Source organism: Leucoraja erinacea, chromosome 23 (genome assembly GCF_028641065.1).
Source record: "Leucoraja erinacea ecotype New England chromosome 23, Leri_hhj_1, whole genome shotgun sequence".
NCBI classification, from domain to species: Eukaryota; Metazoa; Chordata; class Chondrichthyes; order Rajiformes; family Rajidae; genus Leucoraja; species Leucoraja erinaceus.
Genome location: NC_073399.1, coordinates 10153237 through 10168213, shown reverse-complemented (window position 1 = coordinate 10168213; position 14977 = coordinate 10153237). Strand labels below are relative to the sequence as shown.

The 14977-nt window shown below is 41.9% G+C and overlaps 1 protein-coding gene across 1 annotated transcript in view; it reads left to right on the top strand.

The window, feature by feature from the left end:
• rptor (regulatory associated protein of MTOR, complex 1) overlaps window positions 1-14977 on the top strand; it is a 292378-nt gene that overhangs the window by 253288 nt on the left and 24113 nt on the right. Inside the window, exon 28 of the mRNA XM_055653834.1 lies at window positions 2141-2245. Coding sequence (XP_055509809.1) covers window positions 2141-2245 — 105 coding nt within the window. The remainder of the gene's footprint in view (window positions 1-2140; window positions 2246-14977) is intronic.

Below are 14977 nucleotides of genomic sequence, written 5' to 3'. Positions count from 1 at the left end.
GACCACCCACGGTCAGGATCGAACCCGGGTGTCTGCTGCTGTAACGCGGCTGCTCTACTGCTGCGCCACCGTGCCGTCCTAAATCCACTAGGCTACCCTAGATTCAAATAATGGGCAGCACAGCTGACCGAGCTGCTGTCTCTCAACTCCAGCGACCTGGGTTCAATCCTGACTTTGGGTGTTGTCTATGGAGAGTTTCTATGTTCTCCCCTGACTCTGTGGGTCATTCCGCTGCTCCAGTTTCCTTCCACATCCCAAAGACGTGCGGTCTGATAGATTAATTGGCTACTAAATTGCCCGGAGTGAGGGGGGTGGAATCTGGGAGAACTTGGTGGGAATGTAGGGAGAATAAAGTGAGATCAATGTGGTACATGGCTGGTTGATGGTCAGCACAGACTTGATGGGCTGTTCCTAAGCGACACTGTATCTCACCTGTTCCCACGTGACTGCGACTTCAATCTTTTCACATGCCCGCATCCATAATGAGATCCTGAGATGTTTTTATTTTTTTGGGTGTTGATAATTTTGCCTGTCTGAAGATTGTACCTGTTCCTCACCGTACGTGTGCAAATGACAATAAACTCAACCCGAATTTTAAACCACCTGAAAACATTTGTGCAACGACTTATTGTGATCGGTGTTGACAACCCTGAGTGTTTTTAACCTGCCTTCCTATTTCTAGGAATTGTCTTTCAGAATATCACCACAGGATTCCCATTTAACTTTTGTTCTTTAATTTCACCATGACAAAAGATTATTTTTCTTTCTCTGTTTGTTTCCTATAATTAAGAAGGATGATTCACCTTTGCAACATTCTTGCTTTGACCTGAAGAATGACGCACAAAAGCCTGCTTTAATGAAGGAGATTGATTTTTTTTTTTTTTTTTTTTTTTTTTTTTATCCTCTCTTTAAGCGCATTAGAAAATTACTGGAAATATCTGAATTGGCCATTGTTTACTTGCAAGCTACTCTTGAGTGCTTGACGTCAAAAGATTACACTTTGTTCAAGTGTGCAAATTAAAATTGTTAACTAGCGTCTAGTTTCACAATGGAATTTGTTTTGTCATATTTTAAACAAAGTTTGTAATTCAATTTTGGTTTTGTTTGAGAAGTGCAACAAGTTTGATCATTAAACCTCTGAAATGCCCAATTTAGACCATATTTATTGGCCCTTTTGTACTCAATTTTAAAATTAGTGTCATGTGTAAATGGACCTTTCCCCACCAAATCCTAGAGCAAGATTTATACCATTAACCTTACTGACATCATTAATTATATTTATCACTGTAAGTGCCTCTTGACATTACCAAAAATGACCAGTGCTTAAAATTATAATTCATCATATTTTTCAGAATTACATTTTGAATCACTGAATCTCACTATTATTCGGTTCTTTTACTGTGGTGGGAAAGCAGTTTCTGTCTTCTTCTCCTTGCGTATAGCGTGCACAGCCTAAAGTTCCAGGACAACTTGTTCTATTTGACCTTATTTGATTGTGTACACCGGGTTGATTGCATTCGTCGAAGCAGGGCGGACCACATGAAGGTTGCAATCTCCCACCCCAGTTTCTGTCTTTTCCTTCTGGTTTAGGTTTATGAGCTTTTGTTTGTATGCTATCCAATCAAGTCATATAGTGCTATATGTGAATACAATCAAGTCAAACACATGTAACATAGATAGTGTGATGAGAAAAATACTGGAGTGTAGAATTATAGTTCACCGCATTGTAGCGTAACAGTTTCAGAGAAAAAGTCCAATGCCCACAATTAGATATCACAATCAGTAAAGTCCGATTAAAGGTAGTCCGAGGGTCTCCAATGAGGAGGATGGTAGGTTAGGACCGCTCTCTAGTTGTGATTGTTCACTTTATTGCAAGATACAAATAAACCAGTGCAGGTTTAAAATGAAACCGGATGGTATTTCAACGTAAACTTGCCTACATGCCAAGACCAAGGAGTCGAACTTGAATCCTGAAGTCTTAGTCCACTCGATGTAATGCATTTACCCTCTATGTATAAGCAGCAACAGTTTTGTTAACATTGCCAGTCCAAGTTGTACCATAGTGACGAGCAAATTTTTCACTGCACTTGTTTTGTTAACCAAGTTATTCATTATTATAAATGTGCAATTTTTTTTTTAGATGACGGTGCTATCAGAGTGTGGAAAAACTTTGCGGATTTGGAAAAGAATCCGGAGATGGTGACTGCATGGCAAGGATTATCTGATATGCTTCCAACAACCAGAGGTTAGTTTGCCACATAGTTATGGGTTCTGTCATTTTAATGCCTGCAATGCCTTCATACAGCCAAACCTGCTGCACATTCTTCAAATACCTGTTTCAACATAGTGAAAGCCTTTCCCAGGTTCAGTAGTTTACTGGGAATCAGACGCCACCTTCTCGGAGTACAAAATCATCTTTTTTTAAATGTTGGGGAGAAGGCAGGAATGGGGTAGTGATTGTGGATGATCAGCCATGATCACATTGAATGGCAGTGCTGGCTCGAAGGGCCGAATGGCCTACTCCTGCACCTATTGTCTAATGTCTAAATGTCACATCTTTACTTTGACTATGATTATAACATGCCAGGATTAACCAGCATTGTCTAGGAGTCATTTATTGTTCCTAATAAAGGACAATTAAGACGTCTGAACTTTTAGCTTAATTTCGCTTCGAGATACAGCGTGGAAACAGGCTCTTCAGCCCACCAAGTCAGTGCCGACCAGCGATCCCCGCACACTAATGCTATCTACACACACTAGGGACAATTTACAGTTATACCAAGCCAATTAACCTACAAACCTGAACATCTTTGGAGTGTCGGAGGAAACCAGAGATCCTGGAGAAAACCCAGGCAGGTCACGGGGAGAACGTGCAAACTGCGTACAGACAAGCACCTGTAGTCAAGATCGAACACGGGTCCTTGGTGCTGTAAGGCAGCAACTCTACCGCTGAGCCCTCTCTTGCTTCGCATTATCCGTCTGAATTAGCAATTTGCTTGGTGATCCTTTAATGTTTTACGATACGATACGATACGATAGAACTTCATTAATCCCAGGAGGGGAATTGGTCAGCCAACAGTCGTAAAACACAACGAGATACACAAAACATGAAATTAAAGTGACGAGTGGAAAGTTCAGCATTGGGGATGTGCAAAGATTGGGGAGGGGATGGGGAAGGGTAGTCAGTCTGCCCCACGACAGAAGAGGGAAGAGTTGTACAGTTTGAGAGCCACAGAGAAAAAGGATCTCCTGTGGCATTCTGTATTACATCTTGGTGGAACCAGTCTGTTGCTGAAGGTGCTCCTCAGGTTGACGAATGTGTCATGGAGGGTGTGAGCTGTATTGTCCAAGATGATCCGCAGTTTGAGGAGCATCCTCCCCTCCATGACCACCTCCTGTGAATCCAACTCCACTCCCTGGACCGAGCCAGCCTTCCTAATGATGATTTTATCTGTTTCCTGTGTTGTTTTTCCAGAATTCTTGGAAGGCACAAATGTTCGTAATTCTATTTAATTGCAGTTGTGTCACATTCAAAACAAATAAAAAAGAGTATCGGATTTCTGTTACGTCTCATCACTGTGATAAGTTCATCTTAAAATGCATCAATTAGGGGAATGTATTTTATCTTTTACTGAAATATAACACTTAAACGGTTTAATAAATCATGCAGGAAGTTTAATAGAAATTTATCTTGTTGGTAAAATACTATGTTGGAAATATTGGCTGGAAAAAAATATATTAACAGTCATAGAAGTCAAACAGCGTGAAAACAGGCCCTTCAGCCCAACTTGCCAATGCTGACCAACATACCCCACTAGTACCACCATTTGGCCCATATCCCCTTAAATCTGTCCTATTTATGTACCTGTCCAAATATTTCTTAAACATTGCACTAGTACCTGCCTCAACAACCTCACCTGGCAGTTTGTTCCATATATCCACCACCCTTGTGTAAAAAGATATCCCTCAGGTATTAAATCTTTCCCCCCTCACCTTAAACCTCGATTCCCCTATTCTGGGCAAAAGACTCTTTGTGCAAAAGACTGTGTTTACCCGAAGTGTTCATCTAATGATTTTGTACACCTCTATAAGATCACCCCTCATCCTCCTGCGCTTCAGGGAATGAAGTCCTAGCCTGCGCAACCTCTCCCCACAGCTCAGGCCCTCAAGTTCTAGCAACATTCTTGTAAATCTTCCGTGCAGCCTTTCCAGCTTGACAACATTTTTTCCTCTAACATGCGGTACAAAACTGAACAATACACTAAATGTGGCCACACCGACATCTTATAGATCTGCAGCGTGACCTCCCAACTTCTATACTCATGCATGTCATGTGTTAGAGTAATGTTTCTACTGGAGTAGAATTCATTCATTGTAGAACTGTGGAAATAGTTCTTGAATTAAGCAATTTTGTATGGAAATGTGTTGCATTGGGTTCTTGTGACTTACTAATGCTAGCCGTAGATGGAGTATAATGCAATTTTTAAAGGATGGAGCGCAGTATATTGCTCATATCAGGCCACCTAACCCGTTTGCTTCATAGACGTGATGATTACAGGTTGGTGTAGTAATCTCATTAGATTTAGTAAAATAATCCTCCGCATGGCTCTGTCTCACTCTGCTGAAAAAGAGAGATAAACTGTAATTAATCAAATGTAATGGCTAATTTAACTTTTCACAGTAAGTTAAATATTTCTCTACTCACTGCTGTTCCATGTGAACATGCATATTAGTGTACACCAGAGCAAAGGGCGGCACTGTGGCGTAGTGGTAGAGTTGCTGCCTTTCAGCGCCAGGGACCCGGGTTTGATCCTGACTACGGGTACTGTCTCTACGGAGTTTGTACGTTCTCTCCGTGATCAATTGGGTTTTTCGTGTGTGCTCCGGTTTCCTCTCACATACAGGTTTGTCCCATTCCGAATCACTTCAATTCCCCCTCCCATTCCGAAACCGACCTTTCTGTCCTGGGCCTCCTCCATGGCCAGAGTGAGGAGCCAATTGGAGGAGCAGCACCTCATGTTCCGCTTGGGCAGTTTGCACCCCAGCGGCTTGAACATTGACTTCTCTAATTTCAGGTAGTCCTTACTTTCTCCTCCCCTTCTCAGCTCTCCCTCAGCCCTCTGGCTCCACCTCTTCCTTTCTTCCTCTTCCTTTCTTCCTCCCGCCCCCCCACCCACCCACCCTCGCATCAGTCTGAAGAAGGGTTTCAACACGAAACGTTTCCTATTTCCTTCGATCCATAGATGCTGCCTCACCCGCTGAGTTTCTCCAGCATTTTTGTCTACCTAAAGGCTTGTAGGTTAATTGGCTTTGGTAAAAATTGTAAATTGTGAGTAGTGTACGGGGATCATTGGTCGGCGCGGACAGGTGGGCCGAAGGGCCTGTTTCTCTGCTGTATCACTAAACTAAACTGAACTAAACACAACAAATGTTTATGGCCAATCCCTAAATTGCTCGCAGGCTCGGCTCTCGAAGCTGGGTAAATGCAGTTAATTCACCTGTAGACTTGGTCTGTAATGCAAACTTCGACATAACTGTTCTGACTGTCAAAAGGCAAGTTTTAACAGTTGAATGTATTTGGTAGTTTTGGCTTGGCACTAAGTGAAAGATTTTGCTTCGTAGCACAGAAAGAAAATTGTTGTGTAGAATATGACATCAAGGCTGATCCATAAGATTCAGGGAAACTTGCACAATTAGTTCTGCTGAACCTGCTTTGTTTCGTCCAAGTTTCTTGTAAATGGTGTGCCATTCATTTTTCTTGTAAATGGTCTAGCCATTAATTTTTCCCAATTTTTTAAATGGCTTTTTCCACATGGAAGTTGCAGAATTACTGCCACCAGGGAGTCGTCACAAAGCATCCACTCACTCACAACAAATTGTATTTGTCATGTACTTGATGTGATTATCTCTTGAGAGTAGTTGACAGGCGGACTGGAAAACTGTTGCATGTTGTGTGCTGTTGCATTTAGTCAAGTCTAGTTTAGTTTGGAGGTACAACGCGGAAACAGGCCCTTTGACCCACCGAGTCCGCACCGACCAGCGATCTCCACACACCAACATTATCCTACACAGCCAATTAGCCTACAAACCTGTAAGTCTCTGGAGCGTGGGAGGAAACCAGAGCACCGGCAAATACCCACTCGGGTCACGGGGAGAACGTACAAACTTTGTACCAATTGCACCCGTGGTCTGGATCGAATCCGAGTCTGGCATTGTAAGGCAGAAACTCTAGCGCTGCGCCACCGTGCCGCACCACTGTGCACTGTCTTCTTTCTCTTTGAAATGTTATGTATTATAGTATATATAATCATAGTGATACAGCATGGAAACAGGCCTTTCAGCCCAACTTGCCCACACCGGCCAATATGTCCCAGCTACACCAGTCCCACCTGCCCGCGTTTGGTCCATATCCCTCCAAACCTGTCCTATCCTTGCACCGATAGTAACAGAATTGAAAAGCTATGTGCCAACTATTTTGCTCTTCAGCAATAGACAATTGAACAATAGGTGCAGGAGTAGGCCATTCGGCCCTTCGAGCCAGCATCGCCATTCAATGTGATCATGACTGATCATCCCCAATCAGTACCCCGTTCCTGCCTTCTCCCCATATCCCCTGACTGCTATCTTTAAGAGCCCTATCTAGCTCTCTCTTGAAAGTATCCAGAGAACCTGCCTCCACTGCCCTCTGAGGCAGAGAACTCCACAGACTCACCACTCTCTGTGAGAAAAAGTGTTTCCTCGTCTCCGTTCTAAATGGCTTACTCCTTATTCTTAAACTGTGGCCCCTGGTTCTGGACTCCCCCAACATCGGGAACATGTTTCCTGCCTCTAGCGCGTCTATAGTTTCTGAAAGTTTGAGATTATATCAACAAATGTTAACGCTTTTTGAGGAATGCATTGCTTTTTTTTCTAACTCAGTCTAGAATTTACATCTTGCATTGCCTTTGCTCTTTTCAACGGTTAATAAAAATTGCTATAATTAGTTCACCATCCTCCTACTAACTATTAAACTTATGCCACTGCTTTTTTGTTGTTGAAGATATTGCCTCGGATATTGTCTTTCTCTGCCCCTTCCCGGTATCTGTGGCAAGATAGGAATTTGTTTTATAGCTCCTCTTGCTCTGTGAATGAATCATCTGAAGTATTACTTACTGACTTTTAGAACCCCATTTGTTCCCTCCAATCTTGGTAAGTGCAGCTATATGTGACCCATGTGCCCACTGATTAGAGATGTTGCACTGATTTGCCTCACTTGTTAATACTTTCAAGCAAGAAGTATTTCCTGCTGGGAAAATCTGAAGGAGGAAATTGCAAATCTCTCGTTACAGGATGCTCTACTTTCAGTTTGTTTTCAGCCTTCAAAGTATAAAGCTTTTTCAATGCAAACTGCAACAACATTTCTCAAAATACTATTGCATTTTTATAGCATTGTGGCGACTGAACTTCAGTATAATTTCTGAATGTTGTCCATAAATGATCAGGAGCTCTGAAGAAGGGTCTCGACCCGAAACATCGCCTATTCCTTCTCTCCGTAGATGCTGTCTCAACCGCTGAGTTCCTCCAGCATTTTTGTCTACTGAGGAGCTCTTAAATTATCTGCTAGAGTTTAGTTTAGAGATACAGCGCCTGAACCCGGCCCATCGGCCCACCGAGTCCATGCTGAACAGCGATCCCCACACATTAACATTTTCCTACACACACTAGGGACAATTTACAATTATACCAAACCAATTAATTTATAGAACTGCACGTCTTTGGAGTGTTGGAAGAAACTGGAGATCCCGGGGAAAACCCATGCAGGTCACGGGGAGAACGTACGAACTCCGTACAGTAAGTGCCCATAGTCAGGATCGAACCCGGGTATCTGGCGCTGTGAGACAGCAACTCTACCGCTGCATCACCTTGCCGCCCTAAGAAGTCTGATATAAATTTTTAGCCCTCATTCTCGCCCGCATTCCAAAAATGTACAGGTTTGTAGATAATTGGCTTCGGCAAAATTGTAAAGTTGTCCGTAGTGTGTAGGATAGTGCATGGGGATCGCTGGTTGGTGCAGACCCCCCGCGGGCCGAAGGGCCTGTTTCCACGCTGTATCTGTAGACTAAACCAAAAAAAAACAATTTGGAAAGCCTCATCTTGAGCGCAGATGCAATGGAGACAGAGAAACTGCGAGAAGGGGATGGCGTTCTTGTAGAGACAGGGTGGGAGGAATTGGTATCAAGGTATCTGTGGGAGCTGGTGGGTTTACAGCAGATCCTGCAGTTATCTTGTCTCCTAAAGGGGAGGAGGGGGAGGGGGCAGAGAGATCAAGAAGGTAGCGAGAAGTATCAGAACTAGTCCAAGTGAAGTTAATGACATTAATGAGTTCTACACGGCTGCAGGAGGCAGCCCCAATGCATGTGGCAGAGAACGGGTTGGGTAGTTGTGCCTGGAACAAAGAGTGCACAGTGAAGCCAACATACAGTGGCTTGCAAAAGTATTCATAGCCCTTGAACTTTTCCACATTTTGTCACGGTACAACCACAAACGTAAATGCATTTTATTGGGATTTTATGTGATAGACCAACACAAAGTGGCGCATAATTGTGAAGTGGAAGGAAAATGATACATGGTTTTCAAATTTTTTTACAAATAAAAAACTGAAAAGTGTGGCGTGCAAAAGTATTCAGCCCCCTTTACTCTGATACCCCTAAATAAAATCCAGTGCAACCAATTGCCCATCAGAAGTCACCTAATTAGTAAATAGAGTCCACTTGTGTGTAATCTAATCTCAGTATAAATACAGCTGTTCTGTGAAGGCCTCAGAGGTTTGTTAGAGAACATTAGTGAACAAACAGCATCATGAAGCCCAAGGAACACACCAGACAGGTCAGGAATAAAGTTGTGGAGAAGTTTAAAGCGAGGTTGGGTTATAAAAAAATATCCCAAGCTTTGAACATCTCACGGAGCACTGTTCAATCCATCATCTGAAAATGGAAAGAGTATGGCACATCTGCAAACCTACCAAGACATGGCCGTCCACCTAAACTGACAGGCCGGGCAAGGAGAGCATTGATCAGAGAAGCAGCCAAGAGGCCCATGGTAACTCTGGAGGAGCTGCAGAGATCCACAGCTCAGGTGGGAGAATCTGTCCACAGGACAACTATTAGTCGTGCACTCCACAAATCGGGCCTTTATGGAAGAGTGGCAAGAAGAAAGCCATTGTTGAAAAAAAGCCATAAGAAGTCCCGTTTGCAGTTTGCCACAAGCCATGTGGGAGACTCAGCAAACATGTGGAGTAAGGTGCTCTGGTCAGATGAGACCAAAATTGAAGTTTTTGGCCTAAATGCAAAACGCTATGTGTGGCGGAAAACTAACACTGCACATCACCCTGAACACATCATCCCCACTGTGAAACATGGTGGTGGCAGCATCATGCTGTGGGGATGCATTTCTTCAGCAGGGACAGGGAAGCTGGTCAGAGTTGATGGGAAGATGGATGGAGCCAAATATAGGGCAATCTTGGAAGAAAACCTGTTAGAGTCTGCAAAAGACTTGAGACTGGGGCGGAGGTTCACCTTCCAGCAGGACAATGACCCTAAACATACAGCCAGAGCTACAATGGAATGGTTTAGATCAAAGCATATTCATGTGTTAGAATGGCCCAGTAAAAGTCCAGACCTAAATCCAATTGAGAATCTCTGGCAAGACTTGAAAATTGCTGTTCACAGACTCTCTCCATCCAATCTGACTGAGCTTGAGCTATTTTACAAAGAAGAATGGGCAAAAATTTCAGTCTGTAGATGTGCAAAGCTGGTAGAGGCATACCCCAAAAGACTTGCAGCTGTAATTGCGGCAAAAGGTGGTTCTACAAAGTATTGACTCAGGGGGGCTGAATACTTTTGCACGCCGCACTTTTCAGTTTTTTATTTGTAAAAAAATTTGAAAACCATATATCATTTTCCTTCCACTTCAAAATTATGTACCACTTTGTGTTGGTCTATCACATAAAATCCCAATAAAATACATTTATGTTTGTGGTTGTAACGTGACAAAATGTGGAAAAGTTCAAGGGGTATGAAAACTTTTGCAAGGCACTGTAATTAAAGTGTACAACTGGGGCCCGTGTGAGTACTCATTGTTTAAACACACGTGACGAGTGAGCGGAATCAAAAGCAAAGTTGTTGAAAACAAGGCCAGGTCCACCAGATGGAGGAGAGTGATAGTGGCTGGGTCTCTGTTCTGGGAAGAAGCCGTGGACCCTGCGGCCTTCCTGACGGGGAATGGAAGTGTAAATGATGGCTGTCCATCTCAACAATCAGAATGTATTAGATAGCATCTAAAACCCCTGAGCTTCAAGGGCCCTTAAGCGGGCCCTGGACCCTGGCATCGAGGGACTTCATGCTTTGCGCTCGTGATGTGTGCAGTGCGCACATTATTTCACATTAAGTTTTTTGTAATATTGTCATGCCACCCCCCTTTTTGAAAAGCTTCGTACGGGCCTGCCGACGATCGACACAAAGTGCTGGGGTAACTCAGAGATGCTGCTTGACCCACTGAGTTATTTACTCCAGCACCTTGTGTCAATGATGCTTTGATTCATGCTGGATTTCAATAGATAATATGTGCAGGATTAGGCCATTCGGCCCTTTGAGCCAGCGCCGCCATTCAATGTGATCATGGCTGATCATCCACAATCAGTACCCCGTTTCTGCCTTCTCTCCATATCCCTTAACTCTGCTATCCCTAAGAGCTCTATCTAACTCTCTCTTGAAAGCATCCAGAGAACCAGCCTCCACTGCAATCTGAGGTAGAGAATTCCACACACTCACAGCTCCATGCGTGAAAAAGTTTCTCCTCATCTCCGTTCTAAATGACTTACCGCTTATTCTTAAACTATGGCCCCTGGTTCTGGACTCCCCCAACATTGGGAACATGTTTCCTGCAAAGATTTCACTTTGTGCACTCAGAATTAAAATTCTTATTCACCTCAGGTAAAGGATTCATGAGAGTTCATAATTCTCCATTTTGATAATGAGCTTGAAAAACTTACACTTTGTCAAGTATTTATTGTACCGAAGCAGGGACTTGATGCTGTGGTTATTTATCATTGATTTTTTGCATTAAATGTGTTCTGACTGAACAAGAAGTTGTAATTAAACTTGGTACTACACCATATCCCTTTCAATCTAATGCCTAACTGGTTTCCTTTTGAATTATCAAGTGGAATCACATCAAATTCCAACACAGAAATAGGCCATTCTGACCAGTCAATCTGTTCTGGTGCTTTCCCTTTAATTTTAAAACAGATTAATGAGAAGATTTGTTTTTGATTTTCTGCAGGCTGTGTATTTATTATGTAGGTGGGGAACTGCAGATGCTGGTTTAAACCAAAGACAGACACAAAAAGCTGGAGTAACTCAATGGGTCAGGCAGCATCTCTGGAGAAAAGGAATCAGCGACGTTTTGGGTTGAGACACTTCTTACATAGCTACATAGACAATAGGTGCAGGAGTAGGCCATTCCTGCCTTCTCCCCATACCCCTTGATTCCGCTAGCCCTAAGAGCTCTATCTAACCCTTCGAGCCAGCACCACCATTCACTGTCGTCATGGCTGATCATCCACAATCAGTACCCCGTTCCTGCCTTCTCCCCATATCCATTGACTCCGCTATCTTTATGAGCTCTATCTAACTCTCTTGAAAGCATCCAGAGAATTGGCCTCCACTGCCTTCTGAGGCAGAGAATTCCATAGATGCACAACTCTCTGGGTGAAAATGTTTTTCCTCATCTCAGTTCTAGTTGGCCTACCCCTTATTCTTAAACTGTGGCCCCTGGTTCTGGACTCCCCCAACATCGGGAGCATGTTTCCTGCATCTAGCGTGTCCAATCCCTTAATGACTTTTTTTTGTTTCTGTAAGATCCCCTCTCATCTAAATTCCCATGAATACAAGCCCAGTTGCTCCATTCTTTTATATGACAGTCCCGCCAACCTGGGAATTAACCTGGTGAACTCCCTCAATAGCAAGAATGTTCTTCCTCAAATTAGGAGACCGAAACTCCAGAGATGCTGCCTGACCCACTGAGTTACTCCAGCACTTTGTATCTATCCGTGTTCTCCAGAGATACTGCCTGACCCGCAGAGTTACTCCAGCACTTTGTTGTACCTATCCATGTTCTCCAGAGATGCCGCCTGATGCACTGAGTTACTCCAGCATTTTGTGTCTGCTCTTGTGTCGATTTATTGTCAAGGTTACTCATGAAGAAATTCATTCTTAATTATAATGATGTAAATATGTAGTTGACTTTAGCTATCCTTTTTTCATTTTTATTTTCACAGCCGAACAATAATTTGTCGTTACAACTAAAATCTTGGCTCCTTTGGGCAGTATTATGTTTACCACAATTCTTTTTCTTGCATATTGTGATTGTCATTGCAGGCACATTGTACTATGCAATAACTCAACGGGTCAGCAAAAGTTTAAAGCAATAATTAATGTTTTTTTCTTTGCTTTCACCCTCAATAAAAATGAACCCAATTAATTTAATCAAATTTACATATAACAATTTCACTCTTATTTTATTTACTTGTGTATCATCATATTCACACCATCTTCACTGACTGCTGTCAATTAAGATTTGTCTTGCATGTGAGCACTTGCACATGTTAATAAAAGGATGTAAATGTAGATTTATTCTTATGCGTATAATTATTGCAGAGATATAATTTGCAATTAACTTGAAATTTGGAGGCTAGTGTTGGAGAGATGAGTTATCAGAGCTCTCTAATGCATGATGATAACCTCTTTGTGAACCTATTATTCACACCAGCTTTTTACATAACATCTTAAGTCAGAAAAACGCACTATATAACTATGATTCTAACCAGGATTTATCTTCAGACCATATATATAGATTTTCAACAAAACGCTTTCATGATGGTTCAGTCTGATTGCAGTTCATTCTAAGTATATTTAAAGAGAAATAAAAACATCCTTTTATCTAGTGTGGCTCATAATCTCGATTGGCACCGACGTGATTTTCAGCCAATATAGTACTTTCAAAGCGCACTGCTGAAGTAATGTGTGGAAGGAGCTGCCAATTTGCTCTCAGTAGCAATGTTACAAAATTGTGAGATTTAAAAAATCAAGTCTGCAATTTATCCCATCAGATAAAACATAAAAAGAAGTTTAATTTGACACCTAATTCACTTTCATATCTCAAGTAATAAAAAAGTTATGGCCATTTTCATACTCAGAAATTAACATCTTGTTCCCTATAGATTTTCTATGGACATAACAAAAAAGCTGTGATCATGGACAGTCAAAAGCCCATAACCTTCTTAAAAATTAAGAGAACTGAATGAAATTTTCAGTTATCATAGATTGAACCATTCTGAAACAAATATAAAATAATCTTACTTGGATGACCTGAAATTAAAGCATATAATTAGTTAGTTACCCAATTGTAGCTAATTTCAAACTTCAATTACTAGATCTAAACATCTATCCATTTCTTAATAAATGATTAACATTTTTAAATAGCCTAAGCGTCCAAATAATATTCACAAATAATTCACAATAAAACATGATTTTTTAATCTCATCTATATCAATTTATAGGCCAAATGGAAGGAATTTAGTGTTCAATTGCTGTAAATTAAAGTCCATTTTAAATCAGCTTTCTAGTGGGTTCCTGTGAACGCGCTGGTTTAGAACGTTCACATTGCGCTGGATTTGTGCCCTCAAATGCCCAGAAAAATACTGCGGGATATAAAGAGCCCAAAATGAACTACTCGCTATAGTAAACTTTGTATAAAGGGGTCTTAAGAAGCCCCTTTTAATGTAAAAATAAGGTACATACCTTTAATTGTTTGCTTTATAAAACCCTGGGGCTGCGAGAGGTCGCGGGTTGAGAGAGTGATTTTAAAACTATTATAACTATTATTCGAGGCCTATAAACCTAATAATACCTTTTGCGACGGGGTCTTTCAGCGATTTTTCGTTAATGATTTACTAGGCTGAACATCTTCGATTGGAACAGCCTAGTGAAAATTGCGTTTTAAACCCGCCCCCTCTAAACAGCGCCAAAATCACACACACGGGCTGGGGCAGATTCTCAGCGACGTTTCAGGTAGGTTTTGCAACATACCTACTCTCAGCATGCTCTTGCAAACCTGTTCCAATGGTAGGTTAATGTGGATGGACACAAGAAGCTGGAGCAACTCAGTGGGTCAGGCAGCATCTCTGGAGAAAAGGAATAGTTGATATTTCGGGTCGGAACACTTCTTCAGACTGAAAGATAGAGAATGTGAGGGGTTGTGAGTTCGGATGTGATTTTTGTACGCATGTTAATGACCTTTTTCTACACTTGTGACTCTCACTGTACATCAGACTATTTAGCCAGCATTCTGGATGATCTGACTTTTCATCCAAGTACACTGCTGCTTTGGTGAAGCTGGAGAGAAAATGACGAGGTGTTCATGACTTTCCTTGAGCTGATCTGTTGTAGCTCCAAATATCACGGCCTCAATTGCCAATTAATGCAATTTGCACATTTCCAAATGTTGCCATTATTACTATGTATTCAGCATTGTATAAATAGAAGCAGGGAGGAGCTTTCATACAAACAACTCAATTGGTGAATGTTTTCATCGATTTGTATGTAGTTATTAGAACTGATGCATCATGTTTTAGCTCGGATTATGGTGCAGGTTATTAGTCTATAACTAATTGAGAATTCCCTCGTAACATATCTTAAAATAAAAGTGATGTGCAATACAAGCAAAGTTATTTTGGCAAAATAAAGCAGCCACATCGTTTTTCTACAAGTTGTATTGTTTTTGTATTGATATTTTTTTTTTAAACTAACTGTCTGATAGTTTTTTCTGGGCAGTACACTGGTGCAGCAGTGGAGTTGCTGCCTTGAAGTGCCCGAGACCCGTGTGTGATCCTGACTACGGGTGCTTTGTACATTCTCCCTGTGACCACGAGGGTTTTCTC